The sequence below is a fragment of the Orbicella faveolata genome, unplaced genomic scaffold, assembly GCF_042242905.1.
Source record: "Orbicella faveolata isolate gen_17 unplaced genomic scaffold, um_ofav_v1 contig_26, whole genome shotgun sequence".
Taxonomy (NCBI): Eukaryota; Metazoa; Cnidaria; class Anthozoa; order Scleractinia; family Merulinidae; genus Orbicella; species Orbicella faveolata.
The window spans coordinates 19,593,298-19,608,521 of NW_028301554.1; the positions used below are offsets into that span (position 1 = coordinate 19,593,298).

The 15,224-nt window shown below is 40.7% G+C and overlaps 2 protein-coding genes and 1 pseudogene across 2 annotated transcripts; all 3 read right to left on the bottom strand.

Moving 5' to 3' along the window:
* Window positions 1-842: 842 nt before the first annotated feature.
* LOC110066792 (SURP and G-patch domain-containing protein 1-like) lies at window positions 843-15,171 on the bottom strand. The gene is made up of 7 exons (XM_020774041.2): window positions 14,649-15,171; window positions 14,394-14,517; window positions 12,800-13,115; window positions 11,522-11,690; window positions 5,038-5,299; window positions 4,183-4,312; window positions 843-3,559 (listed from the first exon to the last, which is right to left on the bottom strand). The coding sequence occupies exons 1-7, from the start codon at window positions 15,025-15,027 to the stop codon at window positions 3,533-3,535; spliced, it is 1,407 nt and encodes a 468-aa protein (XP_020629700.1). The 5' UTR covers window positions 15,028-15,171; the 3' UTR covers window positions 843-3,532.
* Window positions 7,379-9,026, bottom strand: LOC149108457 (uncharacterized). The gene has a single exon (XM_089295131.1). The coding sequence runs from the start codon at window positions 9,017-9,019 to the stop codon at window positions 7,427-7,429; it is 1,593 nt and encodes a 530-aa protein (XP_089151257.1). The 5' UTR covers window positions 9,020-9,026; the 3' UTR covers window positions 7,379-7,426.
* Window positions 9,458-10,425, bottom strand: LOC149108458 (uncharacterized; annotated as a pseudogene).
* Window positions 15,172-15,224: the final 53 nt, after the last annotated feature.

Here is a 15,224-nt window from a genome sequence, read left to right on the forward strand (position 1 = left end):
CATAGGTCAGGTCAAAGATGGCTGCATATTGACCCTGTTATTTTCTGGCGTATTTGTCGACCAAGACACAGTCGAGGTCCATAAACACAAGAATGTAGTCAATTACCCTGCGGGAAACAGCGGGAATCCCGAATGCTGAAGCGTTTTGACTAGTGAGGCTGCTAATGCTTCTTCCAAGCGCGCGCTGTCATGCACTTACTGTGACGTGGTTTTCATGGTTAAACGCTGTTTGATGTGTACAAATAGGCGTTGTGAGGACGAGCGCACTTACAAGTTTACTCACAAGCGAAGTACATTTAAGTTGGCAAAAAAAGCTCTTGCTAAATCAGAACTTTCCCGACTAACTGAACAAGGCTTGACCTAAGAAGTTCTTGAGAATCGGGATGGGTTGTCAATTTTCGCGCACGGTTCGTGTTAATCAAAATAAACTCAAATGGTCGCAAGTTCTCGCCAGACGAAGTTCAAGGTCGAGACAAGTTTAAAACTTCTGCCCGCCTTCGACTTCGCTAGCCAGGGCTTGTAACGAACAGTCTAAAGCGGGTAGTTCATCCCTCCCAGGAAAGAAACAAATCGGCAGATAGGAAATGGGGGGACCTGTCACAGGTAAGCTGCAAATACTTGAAGCATGGTACGTCTGGTACGGAGAGCATGGCTTGGCTTTAGACTCAGGTTAGGTTCCCATTGGAAATATGTGAACTGGAATGGACTTGGGATGTCATTGCATTCAGGCTTTCCACTTCCTAGGCGCGTCTTCGCGCAACAGCTTTTATCTGTCACTTTCTTGACCCGGAAGGTTTTAAACCGGCAATTCCCATCTTACAAAGAACAAGAACCTATAAACGTTTGCCTTTTAATATCTTTATATTTTTACAAACTGAAATACTGCTAGAGCTTTGTAAAACAAGATTGTAGGAAGACGTTGTTTAAGTTGCCTCAGCAAACTGAGATCAGCTTTTCTAATGCTGTGACAAAAACCATTTGTACGTGACTTCTTTCTCCAAACGTAAAGATATGGCCAGTTAAAAGTGTCATGTAACTTTACGTAAAACGTGATACTGTTTAAATTGCTTCTTTCTAGCTATTATATATCTTAGGAAAGTTGCTGGGTTAAACTCCCGTTGTTTCACCCCATGACGTGAAACTGCAAGCGAAAACAAGAAAAGCAACCAAAAAAATTGCGCAGGTTAGTTTTTAAACAGCTCACTGTTATACAGTTTCCTCATTTTTCCATCTAATTTGGAGGAAATTGTACCTGCAAATTAGTAAAATTTGGACTGTTTGTGCTTTGTAGGATTAAAGGGTTAATCTGTTGTAAGGCTCGCTTTTCTGTTAAAGGAAAGAGAGAAGAAACAAATATTAATCGAACAGAGAAAAAAAAAGAAAGCAAGTGTGGAGGGTATCCATTGTTTTTTCAACGGATAGTTTAAAAGTGTACTGTGATGAAACATACGCCTTCCCGCCACAGTTGTTAAAAATAGAACTGGCATAAGTTGTTCAACAGATTTCTGTTGTTAATCAGCGAGGCCGGGTTGCTCAAAGCCCTAACCCAGGATTAGCGAGAGTTTTGATTTGAGTTTTGTAACTCTTCGGTAATGTTTTCTGTTGATATTGTTTTTCCTTTGGTGTTGAATTTGAATAATCTCAAACTATCAAAAACATATGCAGTGAAAAACATTTATATCCAAGAAAAATTAATACTTTGGTTAACTTCTAATCCTGAGTTAGCGTTAACCGGTTTTCAAACAACCCGGCCGGGGGTCAGTCGCTATCCAAGTGGATAGCATAAGCTTGTGTTAATTTTGAAAGAGCAGTTTTCGATAGGCCATTTCCGAATTACCTTTAACGTCTTTCTCAAAGCGAGTCTTGGCGCCCATCCTTTGACATTAAAGTGCGATTTCATTCCCATGCAAATTAAACTCATTTCCATATGGGTGGTTGTGCACCAGGCATCGCTTTGATAGAGAGGCTTAAGGCAACTCGGAAATGGGCTATTAAGTGCCTTAAAATAAAGTATAATCGTTCTGGCCAATCACAAGCGCCTTAGACAATCACGTGAACCTATCCAAACTTAAAATAAATCCATTTAAACACTGAGCTTAAAGTGCGGGGAATCACCTGCGAGCGAGTCGCAATGGGTTTTGCTTTTACATCTGATTGGATGACAAAGTGGTCCAAATTACTTAAGCAACCGCAATTTACTTTCAACACTCAAGAGATAATCGCTCTAATACTTACAGGGTTCGTACCCTTTCTCAGAAACAAATTTCCAGGGCTTTTCCAGGACTTTTCCAGGACTCAGACTGATTTTTCCAGGACTCTTAAATTCACATTAACCCTTTCACTCCCAAGATCTCAATGCTAATTCTCCTTACTGTCTGTCACACATTTCAAATTTTTTACTTGAGTTTAACAGATTTCAAGAACTTTCCAGGACCAGTAGCCTTTTTCCAGGACTTTCCAGTCCTGGAAAATGCCACAACAAAATTCCAGGACTTTCCAGGTTTTCCAGGACCCGTACGAACCCTGTACTTATCCATTGTGTAGTGATTTACCCGGTTGACAGCACTGTCCATGCTTTGAACAACCATGCAAACCCTAATATTATGTGAGTCAGCCCTTCATCACCACAAATCGAAAAGTCAGCAAATGGTTAGCACTTGCAAGGCCACCTATAAGGTCGGGTAGTATAATTTACTCTTGAACCAGGAGATCAATGAAGTCTAAGCCTGCACGAAATAACCAGGTCCAGAATAATAATAATTTTTTTTTTAAGAAAGGCTAACCCTTGAAACGTGAACTTCCTGGCTAGTTCAAGTTACCTTTGGAGTGGTTTCCTATTAAGTGTCATAAAACCAAAATCAAACCAATTACTTACCAATTAGACTACTCAGCCAATCTCAAACCGTAGTAAAACCAAACCCAAAACCAAAGTAATTGCTTGATTACTTTCAACACTTAACTGAAAACCACTCTACCAACTTACATGTGAAGGTGATAATCAACTAAGTGTAACCTTCTAAGCTTGACAGCTGGTCCATCATAAGCTGACAGTGCATAGGCATTGTGAGAAAAAAATCCCTCATCCATGAACATAATGCAACGACAATGGCCAGTAAGGAACACAGGTCTTACAGGGATAAAATAACAATGAACAAGAACACAGGAGCAGACATCATCACATTGTTCAGTTTGCAGCGAGGTAGTATTATCCTCGAATGTATGTATGCTGCACTATATACACTTGAATCCCACTATGTCAAACTCTCAGGGGAATCAAAAGTGGTTTGAAATGAAAGCGGCTTGAGTCGATATTTAATGACTGAAAAGCATATCTAAGGGAAAACAATTTGAGTCAAGATAACAGGGAATTCTAAATAACAGAGTTTCAAATAACGAGACCCAACTGAAAAAGTGTTCTCTGTCCAGCTGTAGTCATATAACATAATGTCAAGCAATTCCAATACAATTTAGCTCATTTATAGATTTACTGTGGGTAAGTTCCTTTTGGAGAGATGACAAATATCTTCCTGATCTAGTAGTATGGTCTTCTAGGGTTATTCTGAAAAAGAAGGAACAAAACATGTTAGTCAGCTGTAGTCCAATAAATAAATAGATAACAAAATACATGCATTTACAAGGTACACGGTATCAAGAGTTCACACAGAGTACAAAAGAGGCCTGCTGCTAGTAAAAAACACCTCTCAACCAGCTGTTCTGCTGGCTACTTTTAATGATTCCTTAGGAAAAGCAGGCAGAATCAACCACCCATGTCAAAACTTTGTGGTAACCCTCTGAAAACGTAGGTATCTACTGGTGGGCAATAACTATATTGATTTACTTATAGCGAGTTGCAGACAAACAGGAAAATCATGGCAATGACTTTCCTCATTTTCTTGTGATTAATTTACACAACTAAAAAAAGTGGTATTGAAACATGACTGCAAGACTGGCAAATTACAAATGCACAAGCACAGAAAAACAAATGCAGACACACAGTATTAACGCATTATGCATCATAACAAGCAGGGCAGACCACATTCACTCAGTGAGTGATCATTCACTGATTAATGCCTGCACTGTGGAAAACAGCTAGTGGACATTGGTAAATGTAACTTAATGAATTAGGACATCTAAAAAAATGAATTGACATGGCAAAACTAAAAAAACCTAAGTATGTCTTACCAAAGGATTAGGTCTAAATCTGTATGCTAACATCATTCTCTTGCGATACAAGTCAAACTCATCATCCTCTTGCTGTATTTCCCCTGGCTTCTCTTCACCCAGACCACCAATGTCATCAGGGCCACGACCCCTAGCATTGGGCAGAATGCATATACATTAAAAAAAGTATTTTTCACGATTTAATAACCCTCTTTGGGTGTAAGATTAAAAGAAAGCTTTAAGAACCAAAGTCCAATTTCAAATTTAACACTCCAAGTTGAAAATGTGTGCAAAGTATAAAAATTGTTACAATTTTAGCGCAACATTTATTTCAATAATCAGGGAAATGAAACACTTTCAAGTCTCAAGCACCATTTTTACATTTCAAGGACTTTCATGGCTTCTGGGGGGGGGGGGGGGGGATGCAGACCCTTTAAAACTTCAAATGCCCTTCTCAACACTTGTACAGGCAAAGAGGTTTCATCAGCTCTCAACTAGTCAACTATTATTATTCTACTTATTGCAAGATACAATTAGCAGAACATCTTAGCAAAAAAATATAGCATTTCAGTCATTTCATCATGGAAAAGGGTGGCCTCAAGGTTAGTGCCCTTGTCCCCAGCACTGACTGAGGACATTGTGTTGTGTTCTTGGGCAAGACACTTTACTCTCACAGTGCCTCTCTCTACCCAGGTGTATAAATGGGTACAAGTGAACTTAATGCTGGAAGTAACTCTGCAATGGACTAGCATCCCATTCAGGGGGGAGTAGAAATACTTCTAGTCACTTCATGCTACGGAAACCAGTAATAAGCGCCAGATGGGCCACTTGGCTCCTATGCAGACTTTTTTAAAATTTCATTCATCATGTTCATACTTGTTCACAGGTGCTGTAATCCCTTGTCCTTGAGATCCGAGTCCCATTCCTTCTTGCCAGCCAGCCTGTTGAAGCATCTTATATCCAATGTTGTCCTCTTTTATCTTGTGCTCAGCATAGTCAGAGAAATCAAAGCTGTCCAAAGAAGACTCGCCTTTTACAGCTTTAACCTTTGCTGTAAATTTCTTCAGTTCTTCCGGAGGGAGGAAGTCGCCGATATGATGTTTCCCTTTACCTTTTTGAGTGAGTTCTACTGCTTTTTCTGTGAAAAAGACAACTGACAGATAAATAACTGAAATTCTGCAAGAAATTGAAATAAGATATTTTTTCTTCTAATTTCACTCATGATCTTCTTATGGGTATTCTGGGTCAGAACTAGCCAGTAAATGTTGCACAAGGATGTTGCAGCTATGGATAGGGGTAGGTTTATATTTAACATCTTAATTTTCATGCTTCTGTGGGTGTAGGGAGGAGATTATAGGAGGGGGCACACAATGGAAGAAAATGTCAACAAGGAAGATGATCAGAGAGATCACCTTGTGTGATCATCCAGGTGAGGGTAGTTCTGAAAAGAACTGTTGTTTCTGACTGACATTTCAACAACTTGAGCAGAAGTCATCTTCGGAGTCAAGTGAATGGTGTCAGTAAGTGAATGATGTTATACATGCAAGTCTGGTCTGTTGAAAATGACTGGTCTATTTAGCCATGATGGTATTTGCTGAAAGACTTGTGTGAAGTTTGTCAGCAGTCATTGGTTGGTTCTAGTAAGTTTCCAGCCGTCTATTGTTAGTCAAATTAAGTCAGTCTGTATGAGGTCCGTCTAATTGTAAGTCAAATTATATCCTTCTGTTTAAAGTCTGTTTGTCTGTTTTTTTTTTTTTTATTTCCTGAATAAGTCATTTGTAAGGTGCTGGTAGTTGTTGACGTCTGCTAAGAGGTGTTTGTTCTAAGTTAGTGTACCAGTTTGTCCATACGTTGAAAATAGTTTGCACCTTTGACTGTAGGTTAAGCATTGAGGAGAGTTCCAATCAATTCTGTGGTTCAGTAGTTGATGATGTACAGCAATGAGAATTATACTAGGGCCGCGAAGTGGCCTGAAGTTATAATTCAAATTATATCAACAGATGAAGTGAGAAATATATGAGACAACAAATGGTAGGAATTTCCCAGTTAGTGCTTCAAACCACTTTTTAACGCCAACAGAAGGGCGAACCCCCCTAAAGAAAGCAATACTAGGGGCCTGGGTATACCCACAAGGCCCTGGGACCTAGATCTCGTGGTCCCATGATGCTTCGGTGGCTTTTTGATGCCATGGAATAGACAGGCAAAAGAGAGACCCCATAGAAGGGAGGGAAGAAGGGTGGGAAGCTCATATATTTCTCACTTCATCTGTTCATATAATTTGAATTATAACTTCAGGCCACTTCGCGGCCCTAGTATAATTCTCATTATATTTCACAGACGCTGTTCGAAATATATGAGACAACAAATGGTAGATTTTAACGCTACTACTAAGAGCAATAAAAAAGGCATGGTTCCACATAACAAAAACATTTTAATTATACATATATATATTATATATATAAATCAGAACTCAACACGAGAATAGCTGAGGTTACATGTAGATCTACTGTGAGGATAAGACCCCAGTAGCAAAGTCTGAATTAAACAACGGCTTATAGTAAAATGTTCTGAAAATTGAAGCAGAAGACCAGTCGGCCATTGACATGATAGTCGACAGCGGGACAAATGCATTGGCAGCTGCTGTCGTAGATGCACCACGCACAGAGTGAGCTTTAAAAATTTGACTGTCTATTCCTGCTGCACTCATAAAGGTTCGTAGCCAACGCCCCAACGTTGTAGAAGTGACCGGTTTGTGGGGGCATATAAATGAAATAAACAAGTTATCGGGAAGAGAAGACGGGATAACGGGTCGAACGTTCCTGGATAATTTTAGATATTGTCTAAAACATTCCACTGGACAGAGCTTCTTGTCTTGGTCAAAGCGGGCAAAAAATGCTTCCGCTGGTTTATCTGCACTGCCAGTTTTTCTAGGGACAGTGAGTTTGAAAGACACCCCTTCTGGAAGGACACTGCAATGTCTGAGATCCAGGGAAGCCAAGGCAGAAATCTGTTCAGGACAGGTTAATGCAAACAGGGTAACTAACTTCATTGAGATAGCTTTAAGTGATAGGGTGCTGTTTTTCCCCAAAGAAATCATGTGTTTAATCATAACATCAACATTCCAGGTATGGGAATACCTGGGCTTTGGAGGACGTTTATTGAGAGCTCCTTTAAGGAACCTAGTAATGTAAGGATGCTGACCCACTGAAAAACCGTCTTTCTTTGGATGAGTTGATGAAATAGCAGAACAAAGGACGTTAAGTGATCAGTATGCTAAGCCTTCGTTAAAGACTTCTGTCAAGAAAATTAGAATGTCACTTATAGATGATGAAAGAGGATCAATTTGCCGTCCAGAACACCAGCGGCACCAACTGTTCCAACTAGACTCGTAGGTTTTGCGTGTGGAGGTACGAGTTGCTGCGATGAGTAGATCGGCAACGTTTGTTGGAATGCCCTCAGCTTGGAAACGTTGGTAGAGATGTGAAATACGGCCAAGTGAAGGCGAGGATACATTGGATGAACTCGGTTCAGGTCGGTCCGGTCCGTTAACAGGGTTGGACTGTTCGGTAGCAACACTGGCTGAGATATTAGAAGTCTCAGCAGAACCAGCCACCAGGGCTGGGCTTGCCAAACTGGGGCTACGAGAATTAGTTCTGTTTGATCTATTGTTACCTTCGTTAGGGTTGTGGATATCAGATTGAAGGGGGGGGGGGGGGAAGGCAAAACCCCATAGAGGAGCCCAGTTTATCATGAAGGCATCTGTGTGGATGGCTCCCGGGTCGGGTCTCCAACTGATGTAATCCACGAGTTGGTTGGTTAGATGACTCGCAAACAGATCCGTCTGACAATTCAGCAGAAAAGGCTGAATGATTGTTGGGTCCAACTTCCACTTGCTCATGTCCTTGAATTCTCTGGACTCCTTGTCCGCTGAGACATTGTCTCTTCCTGGGATGTGAGAAGCTATCACAAGATGTCTCTTTCCTGACACCAATCCCACATCTCTAAGGCCAGAGTCATAAGTTGGGGGGGAATGTGTACCCCCTTTGTTGTTGATGTAAGCAATAGCGGTCGTGTTGTCTAGCTTTAGAGATACGGTTACGTGAGACCTGCCTTTGAAAAAGGTTTTTAAGGCCAAAAAGGATGCCTTTAGCTCTAGATAATTGATGTGTTGGAGAGACTCTTTTTGTGACCATCTGCCATTGGTCTGAAAGGATTGATGCACTGAACCCCAACCTTTCTTGGAGGCGTCGGTTGTGATGATCATATCCGGTGGAGGAAGGTGCACGGGACTGCCATTTGCATTGAGGGTGTGTTTCAACCACCAAGCAAGTTCTACTCTGGCGCTCGGTGACAGGGCAATCAAGGCGTCGTAAGACCCCTGGTTCATTTGTAGGCCCCTTATCAGGGTAAGTGGCAAAAGTGTAGTGGAGCTCGCCAAATGGCTGGTCTCGAGGACTCTAACAGACCTATTAAACTTGCTAGGTTTTGCAATGTGATACTTCGAGAAACGAGCAGGCGGCGACAACAGTCTAGAATTTTGTCGCTTTTTTCTGCCAGGAGTGATATCATCATGCACATTGAGTCTATTTGGAAACCCAGGAAGGTTATCACTTATGTTGGAATCAGTAAAGATTTCTTGAGGTTTATTGTAAAACCTAGGGACTGAAGGAGAGTCAGTACCAGCTGAGTATTTTTCACAGCTTCCTCCACTGTTGCAGCCAGAAGGAGAAAGTTGTCCAGGTATATAAGGACTTGAATGGCCTTCCTCCTCAGGAATGCGGCAACAGGTTTTAGAACTTTCATAAAAATTCTGGGGGCTGAACACAGGCCAAATGGGAGAGCTTTGAACTAGTAACATGTTCCCTTCCAAATGAAGCGAAGGAACTTTCGGGAAGACTCATGGACAGGCACAGAAAGGTAAGCATCTTTTAAATCTATATTTGTCATAAAATCTCCTGGTAAAAGCAATGTCTTTAGACAACTGAGGTTTTCCATCTGGAAATGCTCATTTATAATGAACTTGTTCAAAGAACTTAGGTCTATCACCGGACGTATAGATCCTCCCTTTTTGGGTACAAGAAATAGGCGGCTGTAAAAACCATCTCAGGTAAAAGGGGTTTTTAGTATGGCGCCTTTTTGCAATAACTCGTTCACTTCCTGGAATATTAGGAGTGCCTCCTGACCCGATGCTTGGGTAAATGGTGGAGACTTCTGAAAAGGAGTTCTGAGGAAACTTATCTTGTAACCTGAAACAATTGAGAGAATTTGTGGATCCGATGTTAGGGTTCTCCAAGACATTATGCACTCTGAGAGTCTGGCTGACGTCCCTTCTGGTGAGGGGGACGAAAAAACCCGTTTTTTGAACGAGGCCCTTGGTAATTTGGCTGAGATTTAGGAGGGTTTGAATACCCAGTGGATTGATACTTGTTAAAGGTGTCTCCTTGATGTTTGTTTTGAGACTGGGAACTATTATTACGTCTAAAAAAGGATTTCCCTCTAGTTTGTGCCAAATTTTTTGTGAGGCCCCTTGACAACTCGGCCTGTTTTGAGGCCAGGGAGGGCAAATCATCTCCAAATAGCCATGATTTTGCATTAGGTAGAGGTAGTTCCGCGAGTTTTGTCCTCAAACGGTTTATGGCAGCACGTACTTTCTGTTGTCTCAGGATAGACAGTTGAGCATTGGCTAAGCCTAAAAGGCAAAGAGTTTGTTCCAAAGCTACTTTAATTTCCTCATAAGTTGGAGCTGAATCATTTTCGATACAATCATGAAGGTCACAAAGTGGGCCCGTGGCATTTAGGAAAGCACGCTGAACATTAAACATTTCCTTGTCCCTTTCTTGTACAAACTTTTTCACTTTAAGTGGTACTTACTTGATTCAACAATTGTTGATCGAGTTTTGGAGCAGAGAGTGCATCCACTTCAGGTGTTGCCCAGTCATCCATAATAACCAGAGATTGCTGGTAAGATAATTTTCTCCAAAAGTTAGTATCCAGAAATTTGGAGAAAGAGGTTAATGGTTTCCAGGAGGTTGACTTGGCAACTGGGTCGAACAGCCCATGATCATCACTAGTATTCGCTGAGTTTTCAGCTTCATCAGATGTCTTACTAGACTCTGTTGGTGCCTTAGTAGGCACTACAGGTGCCTGAATAGGCTCTACGGGTGCCCCAATGGGCGTATTAGCAGTCTTAAAAGACGCTTCGGTCGCCAAAGGTTCACTTATCTCCAAGCCTGACATTTCACCAGCCATAATCGACAAAACATCATTGTCTGTATCTGCAATAGTTTCTGGCTGATTTGCTCGGGACTCTAACAAGTCTATTCGGTTGGAAAGATGTTCAATAAACTGAAGGATCTTCTGAAGGGGATCGTTTTCGTCCTTGTGCCGTTTCGGTGGGGATCCTTCATGATGTACGTCAGGTGACGAAATAGAGTTTTGGCGGGAAGATGGCGACCGGGAACAAGTCCTTTTATGCGACTTGTGTCTTCTGTGGGATATGTTCAGCGATTTTAAATATCCTGAAAAGCGACAAATATCACCAAAAAGAAACCTACTGCGTAAAAACACAGAGGTATAGCCTAAAAAACGGTTAGAATTAGTAAAAAAAGCAAGGCAAAAGCAAAATCCTTACCGAATGGTTTGAAGCACAAGGAAAAAAGCCACTGAAGCATCATGGGACCACGAGATCTAGGTCCCAGGACCTTGTGGGTATACCCAGGCCCCTAGTATTGTTTTCTTTAGGGGGGTTCGCCCTTCTGTTGGTGTTAAAAGTGGTTTGAAGCACTAACTGGGAAATTCCTACCATTTGTTGTCTCATATATTTCGAACGGAGTCTGTGAAATATAATGTGATTGTTGGCATCATCCTTTCTCGTTGCTTGTTTGTGTTCAGTCAGTCTCAGTCAGTCTGCCTGTCTCACCAATGTAGGGAGCCTGGCAGTCCGAGCATTTGATCTTGCAAACTGCTCCCTATCTGTTGTTGGGTTCGTCCTTTCTTTAACATGGGTCGGTAAGTGTCGTAACACAGTTGTAGGTTTGTGGGCGAAACAGATGTTGTAGGGTTGTAGGATCCATGAGATGGTCTCAGTTCTAAGTGCCCTTAATGTAAGGTATAGTCACTGTAACAACAAGTGTCAGGTTTCTGTTTGTTTTGTCAGTTTCAGTAGGTCCATGAATATTTCTTCTAATGAACTCAGCGTTGTAGTTGTTCAAACCATTTACCGAGGATGATGATCACACTCACATTTTTCTGGACAACAAGAACAAGTAACATATGGAAATACATGCAAAACAATTCTAGACCTTTCTCTTTATCAAGCTCAGTTGAAGCTGTCATTCCTTCCAAATATCATCAAACTAACCTTCTGTTTTTCTCATCTCCTTCTTTCTCTTTTTATGTTCCCAGGTACCTCCTTCAATATCTTCATCTGAGTCATATTCATACTTTGGTTTGTCACTGTCTTTTTGCACAACTGCACCAGCCTGATAAGCTGCACGCTGAGCCAATATCCTCATGTACATTTCTTGAATCTAAGAAGAAATGACAGTATGCATCTGGTTGCTTGCTTACACTGAATAGGTATTGTACCAGATAATTACAACAACAACAACAACAGCAAGGAAGTGTAATGAGCGAGAAAACAAGTGACAAAGTACGCAAGTAAAAGTGATGATGTCATAATTAGTTCTCCTAAAACAGTAAAACACTGAATTAAGAACACCTCTACATGTAGAAATATTAGAGCACTGTCCTGTAAACTTAGCACCAGAAATGTAAATCACAATAGAAACAAAATGACACCCCTTGTACCATTGCCATGACACCAGTTTTGCTGCTGGTCCTGTTTAAATCACGACTGAAATTGGCAGTTTTAATCAAGATCATCCACTCCTTAAAGAGTTGCAAATGGGGATATTTGGTTTTTGACAAAAAGAGGCTGGAGCCAAGATTGTTGCCATGGCAATGGCACCACCTACGGATTTAAAAAATGCTACCTAGCACGAAAGCTGTGGAACCTGCTACCAGAGTCAGACAGAACTATCAGAACTTTTGAGGTTTTCAAAAACAGTACAAAGAAAATTGACCTTTTGGGCCTTTTAACCTAAATTTTTACTTGTTACATTATTGATTGTACATATGATTATCGTTTTACTTCTTAGCATAACATGTAATTATTTTAGATTGTATTTTATGACCTGACTTAAACTTTCTAAACTTTTAAATTTTTTTAATTCATGTGTTATAATATTTACTTTTCAATTTATTTTTCATTTATGTGGAATACCTGTAAATAAGCTGGTGTGTCATTTCATCATGTGATATCAAACCTGAATAGCTAAGCGTATGACACAATAAACTTATAATATAATTTGTATTGTACTTTATTGAGTGTCATTCTGTTTCTTTTGTGATGTACATTTCTGGTGCCAAGTTTCAAGAACACTGCTCCAATACTTCTACAGAAATTTTTGATTCAGTGTTTTACTGCTTTACGATGTCATCCAAAAAGATAAATATCTCTAAAATGAAAGAAGATATTCCAAAAAGGAAAATACCATTCTTCTTTATTTTGAAAAGCCTTTCAAACAGGCAGCAGTTTAAGGCCAATGAGTCCACATTATCCTTACATTCAAATTACCTCTTGCTGTTCTTTGATTTGCTTCTGTCGTTCCTCTTCCTCTTTGTTACTCATTGGTATGCTGTGTTCAATCTCTGCAGCTACAGCCAATGCGGCAGCAACTGCTGCATCACTGTTAGAAGATGATGATGACGATGATGTAGGTTTTGGAGGGGTTGGATCCCACCTGCTCTTTCTCTTTCTCTTTTGGGGTCCACCACTTGTGTCAGTCTCACTGTTGTCACTTTTAGTGCTACCTTCTACTCTGTCACCCCTCAAACACTTAACAAGGTTCTTGTAATATTTGTGATCTTGACTGTTGACATCAAACAAGAAGCTGTGGAATGGAAAAGCCAGAGACTTGTGCTAGGATTGTAATTCAGAAACAGTTCAAAACATGTAGTGGAACAACTTTTTGAAGCAGCACTGCTTGTTGTGGCATGTAAAAATAGGTAGAAGTACTACTACTACTCCACTCTGCAAGGGTAGTGGCCTGTTGCAGATTAGCATTTTAGCAGGCATTTTTACAGTGCAGTTGAACCTCAGATAACAGCCACCTCTCTACAACAGTCACTTACATGCACAACAGTTGATAATGTTCCATCTTATTTTAATCTCTCTGCAATGGCCACCTCTCCACAATGGCAATAGCCACTTAAAGTGCATCCCACCTGCTAAATAACCTCTCATCAATGAGCAGTTAATCAATGTCTGGCGAACAGTGTAAACAAAACCCCATTCTTTTATTGTAAAAGGTCACAAAATGTGATTTGTACTGTATATCGTTGTTCCTGTTTTTGTTTGGTTTCTGTTTTATTGATACAGTAGAACCCCAGTAACTCAAACACTGAAGGGAAATGAAAAACAATTCAAGTTAGCGGGGGCTAGAGGAAGGTCGATTGAATATCCAACTTGCCATGTTAACAATTGATAGTTTACTGAATTTTCAGCACCTCAGTATACAGTGACAGCTAAATGCACTGCATCCGGTATGACTCATAACATCGGGAAATGACTGTCAAATGTGCAAACAGTTGGTTGCACTGAGTAAAATCAAATTGCTGTGGTGTTAGTTTTGAGTGTTTTTACCGATTACACGACAAGAAAAGCTAATGGGATGACATCCCTGGTGAGTTACATGAACCAGAATTCAAGTTATCGGGGTAAATTTTTATCAAGGGAAGCAAAATTTAGTTCGAGTTGGCGGGGAATTCAAGTTATCCGAGTTCGAGTTAACAGAGTTAAAATGACTGAAAAGTGGGGTTTGAGTTAATGGGGGAGTTCGAGTTATCCTAGTTCGAGTTACTGGGGTTCTACTGTTTATATTTTAGTTGTGTTACATAATTAAATACTCCAATTAGCATTATTAAAAATATAAATGTTGTAACCATCTAAAGATACAGGTGTCATATTACACCCCTACCTCTCCACAATGGCCACCTCTCTACAACAGCTTTTCTCTGTCCCCAAGGTGGCCACTGTGAAGAGGTTTGACTGTATCTACCTTGAAGGTGGTAAATTTTGAGCATGTGGCATAATCATGAAGACCTTTTCGGTCCCATAGTACAGAGTCGCAAGCTGTGTGCACAATTAAGTATGGAACACTACAACTTACCCATAATTTGGGTTGTTGACGTTGTCCTGAATGGCAGCATGTTCCACCTGATCACCTCCCCGCACCACTCTAGCGGCCAGAACTTCAATGCTGTCGAGTATTTCTTTATCCTCTGGTGGGGGAACTTAATTATACCGCTCATCAGAACATTTTCATGCATTTACCGTGATCAAAATTAGACCAAACATATAGGGCGTTTGGCAATAATCGGGCCTCTAGCTAAGATCAGAAGCTTCGAATTCAAAATGAAATTACCATTTTCCTCCAAATCTTCTGGAGCCTCAAAAACGTCCGGTCTGGCCGATACTGGTTTAACAGGCGTCGATCGTTTAACTGTTGTCAACTTCATGCTCACAGTTGGACGGAAATCTGTACTACTGGAGGCTGACGTCGAAGGAACAGATGTCTTCTGTTGTTGCATAGCTTGAAAGCGAGCTAAGAAATTGCCATCGTTTACGAACATTGTACCACTACTTGAAGCCTTTTGTGCATTTCCTTCACCAGAGGAAGGTAAAGCTGGCATTTTGCTTTGCTCGGTTTTCTTTTTCTCCGCAATACGACGAAGAAGTTCCTGCTTTTTATCCTCCACTGATTTTTTGCGGTCATCCATGGACGCCATCTTGTGTTGAAACATATTTTACCCATGAAGCACTGCAGACTTACCGAGCTTACACCACAGGATACCCACACAATGTCCCCGTGAGAATTTTGACACAAAAATGTAAGTCGCGAGGTCTCACTTACTTCCACGTGAATTTAATAAAAAAAGACAAAAAAAACAAGCGCTAGATAGAAAGAAAAGAATAGAATGGGTTACAGTTTCTTATAAAT

What these genes read in the sequence shown, in the direction of transcription:
- LOC149108457 (XM_089295131.1), bottom strand. Translation starts at nt 9,019, where the DNA reads ATGTTACTAGTTCAAAGCTCTCCCATTTGGCCTGTGTTCAGCCCCCAG.
- LOC110066792 (XM_020774041.2), bottom strand. Translation starts at nt 15,027, where the DNA reads ATGTTTCAACACAAGATGGCGTCCATGGATGACCGCAAAAAATCAGTG. An exon ending in AAATCAAAGAACAGCAAGAG is followed by an intron (nt 11,691 to 12,799) that starts GTAATTTGAATG and finishes ATTTCTTCTTAG; the next exon opens with ATTCAAGAAATGTACATGAG. An exon ending in GGAGATGAGAAAAACAGAAG is followed by an intron (nt 5,300 to 11,521) that starts GTTAGTTTGATG and finishes TCTTTTTCACAG; the next exon opens with AAAAAGCAGTAGAACTCACT.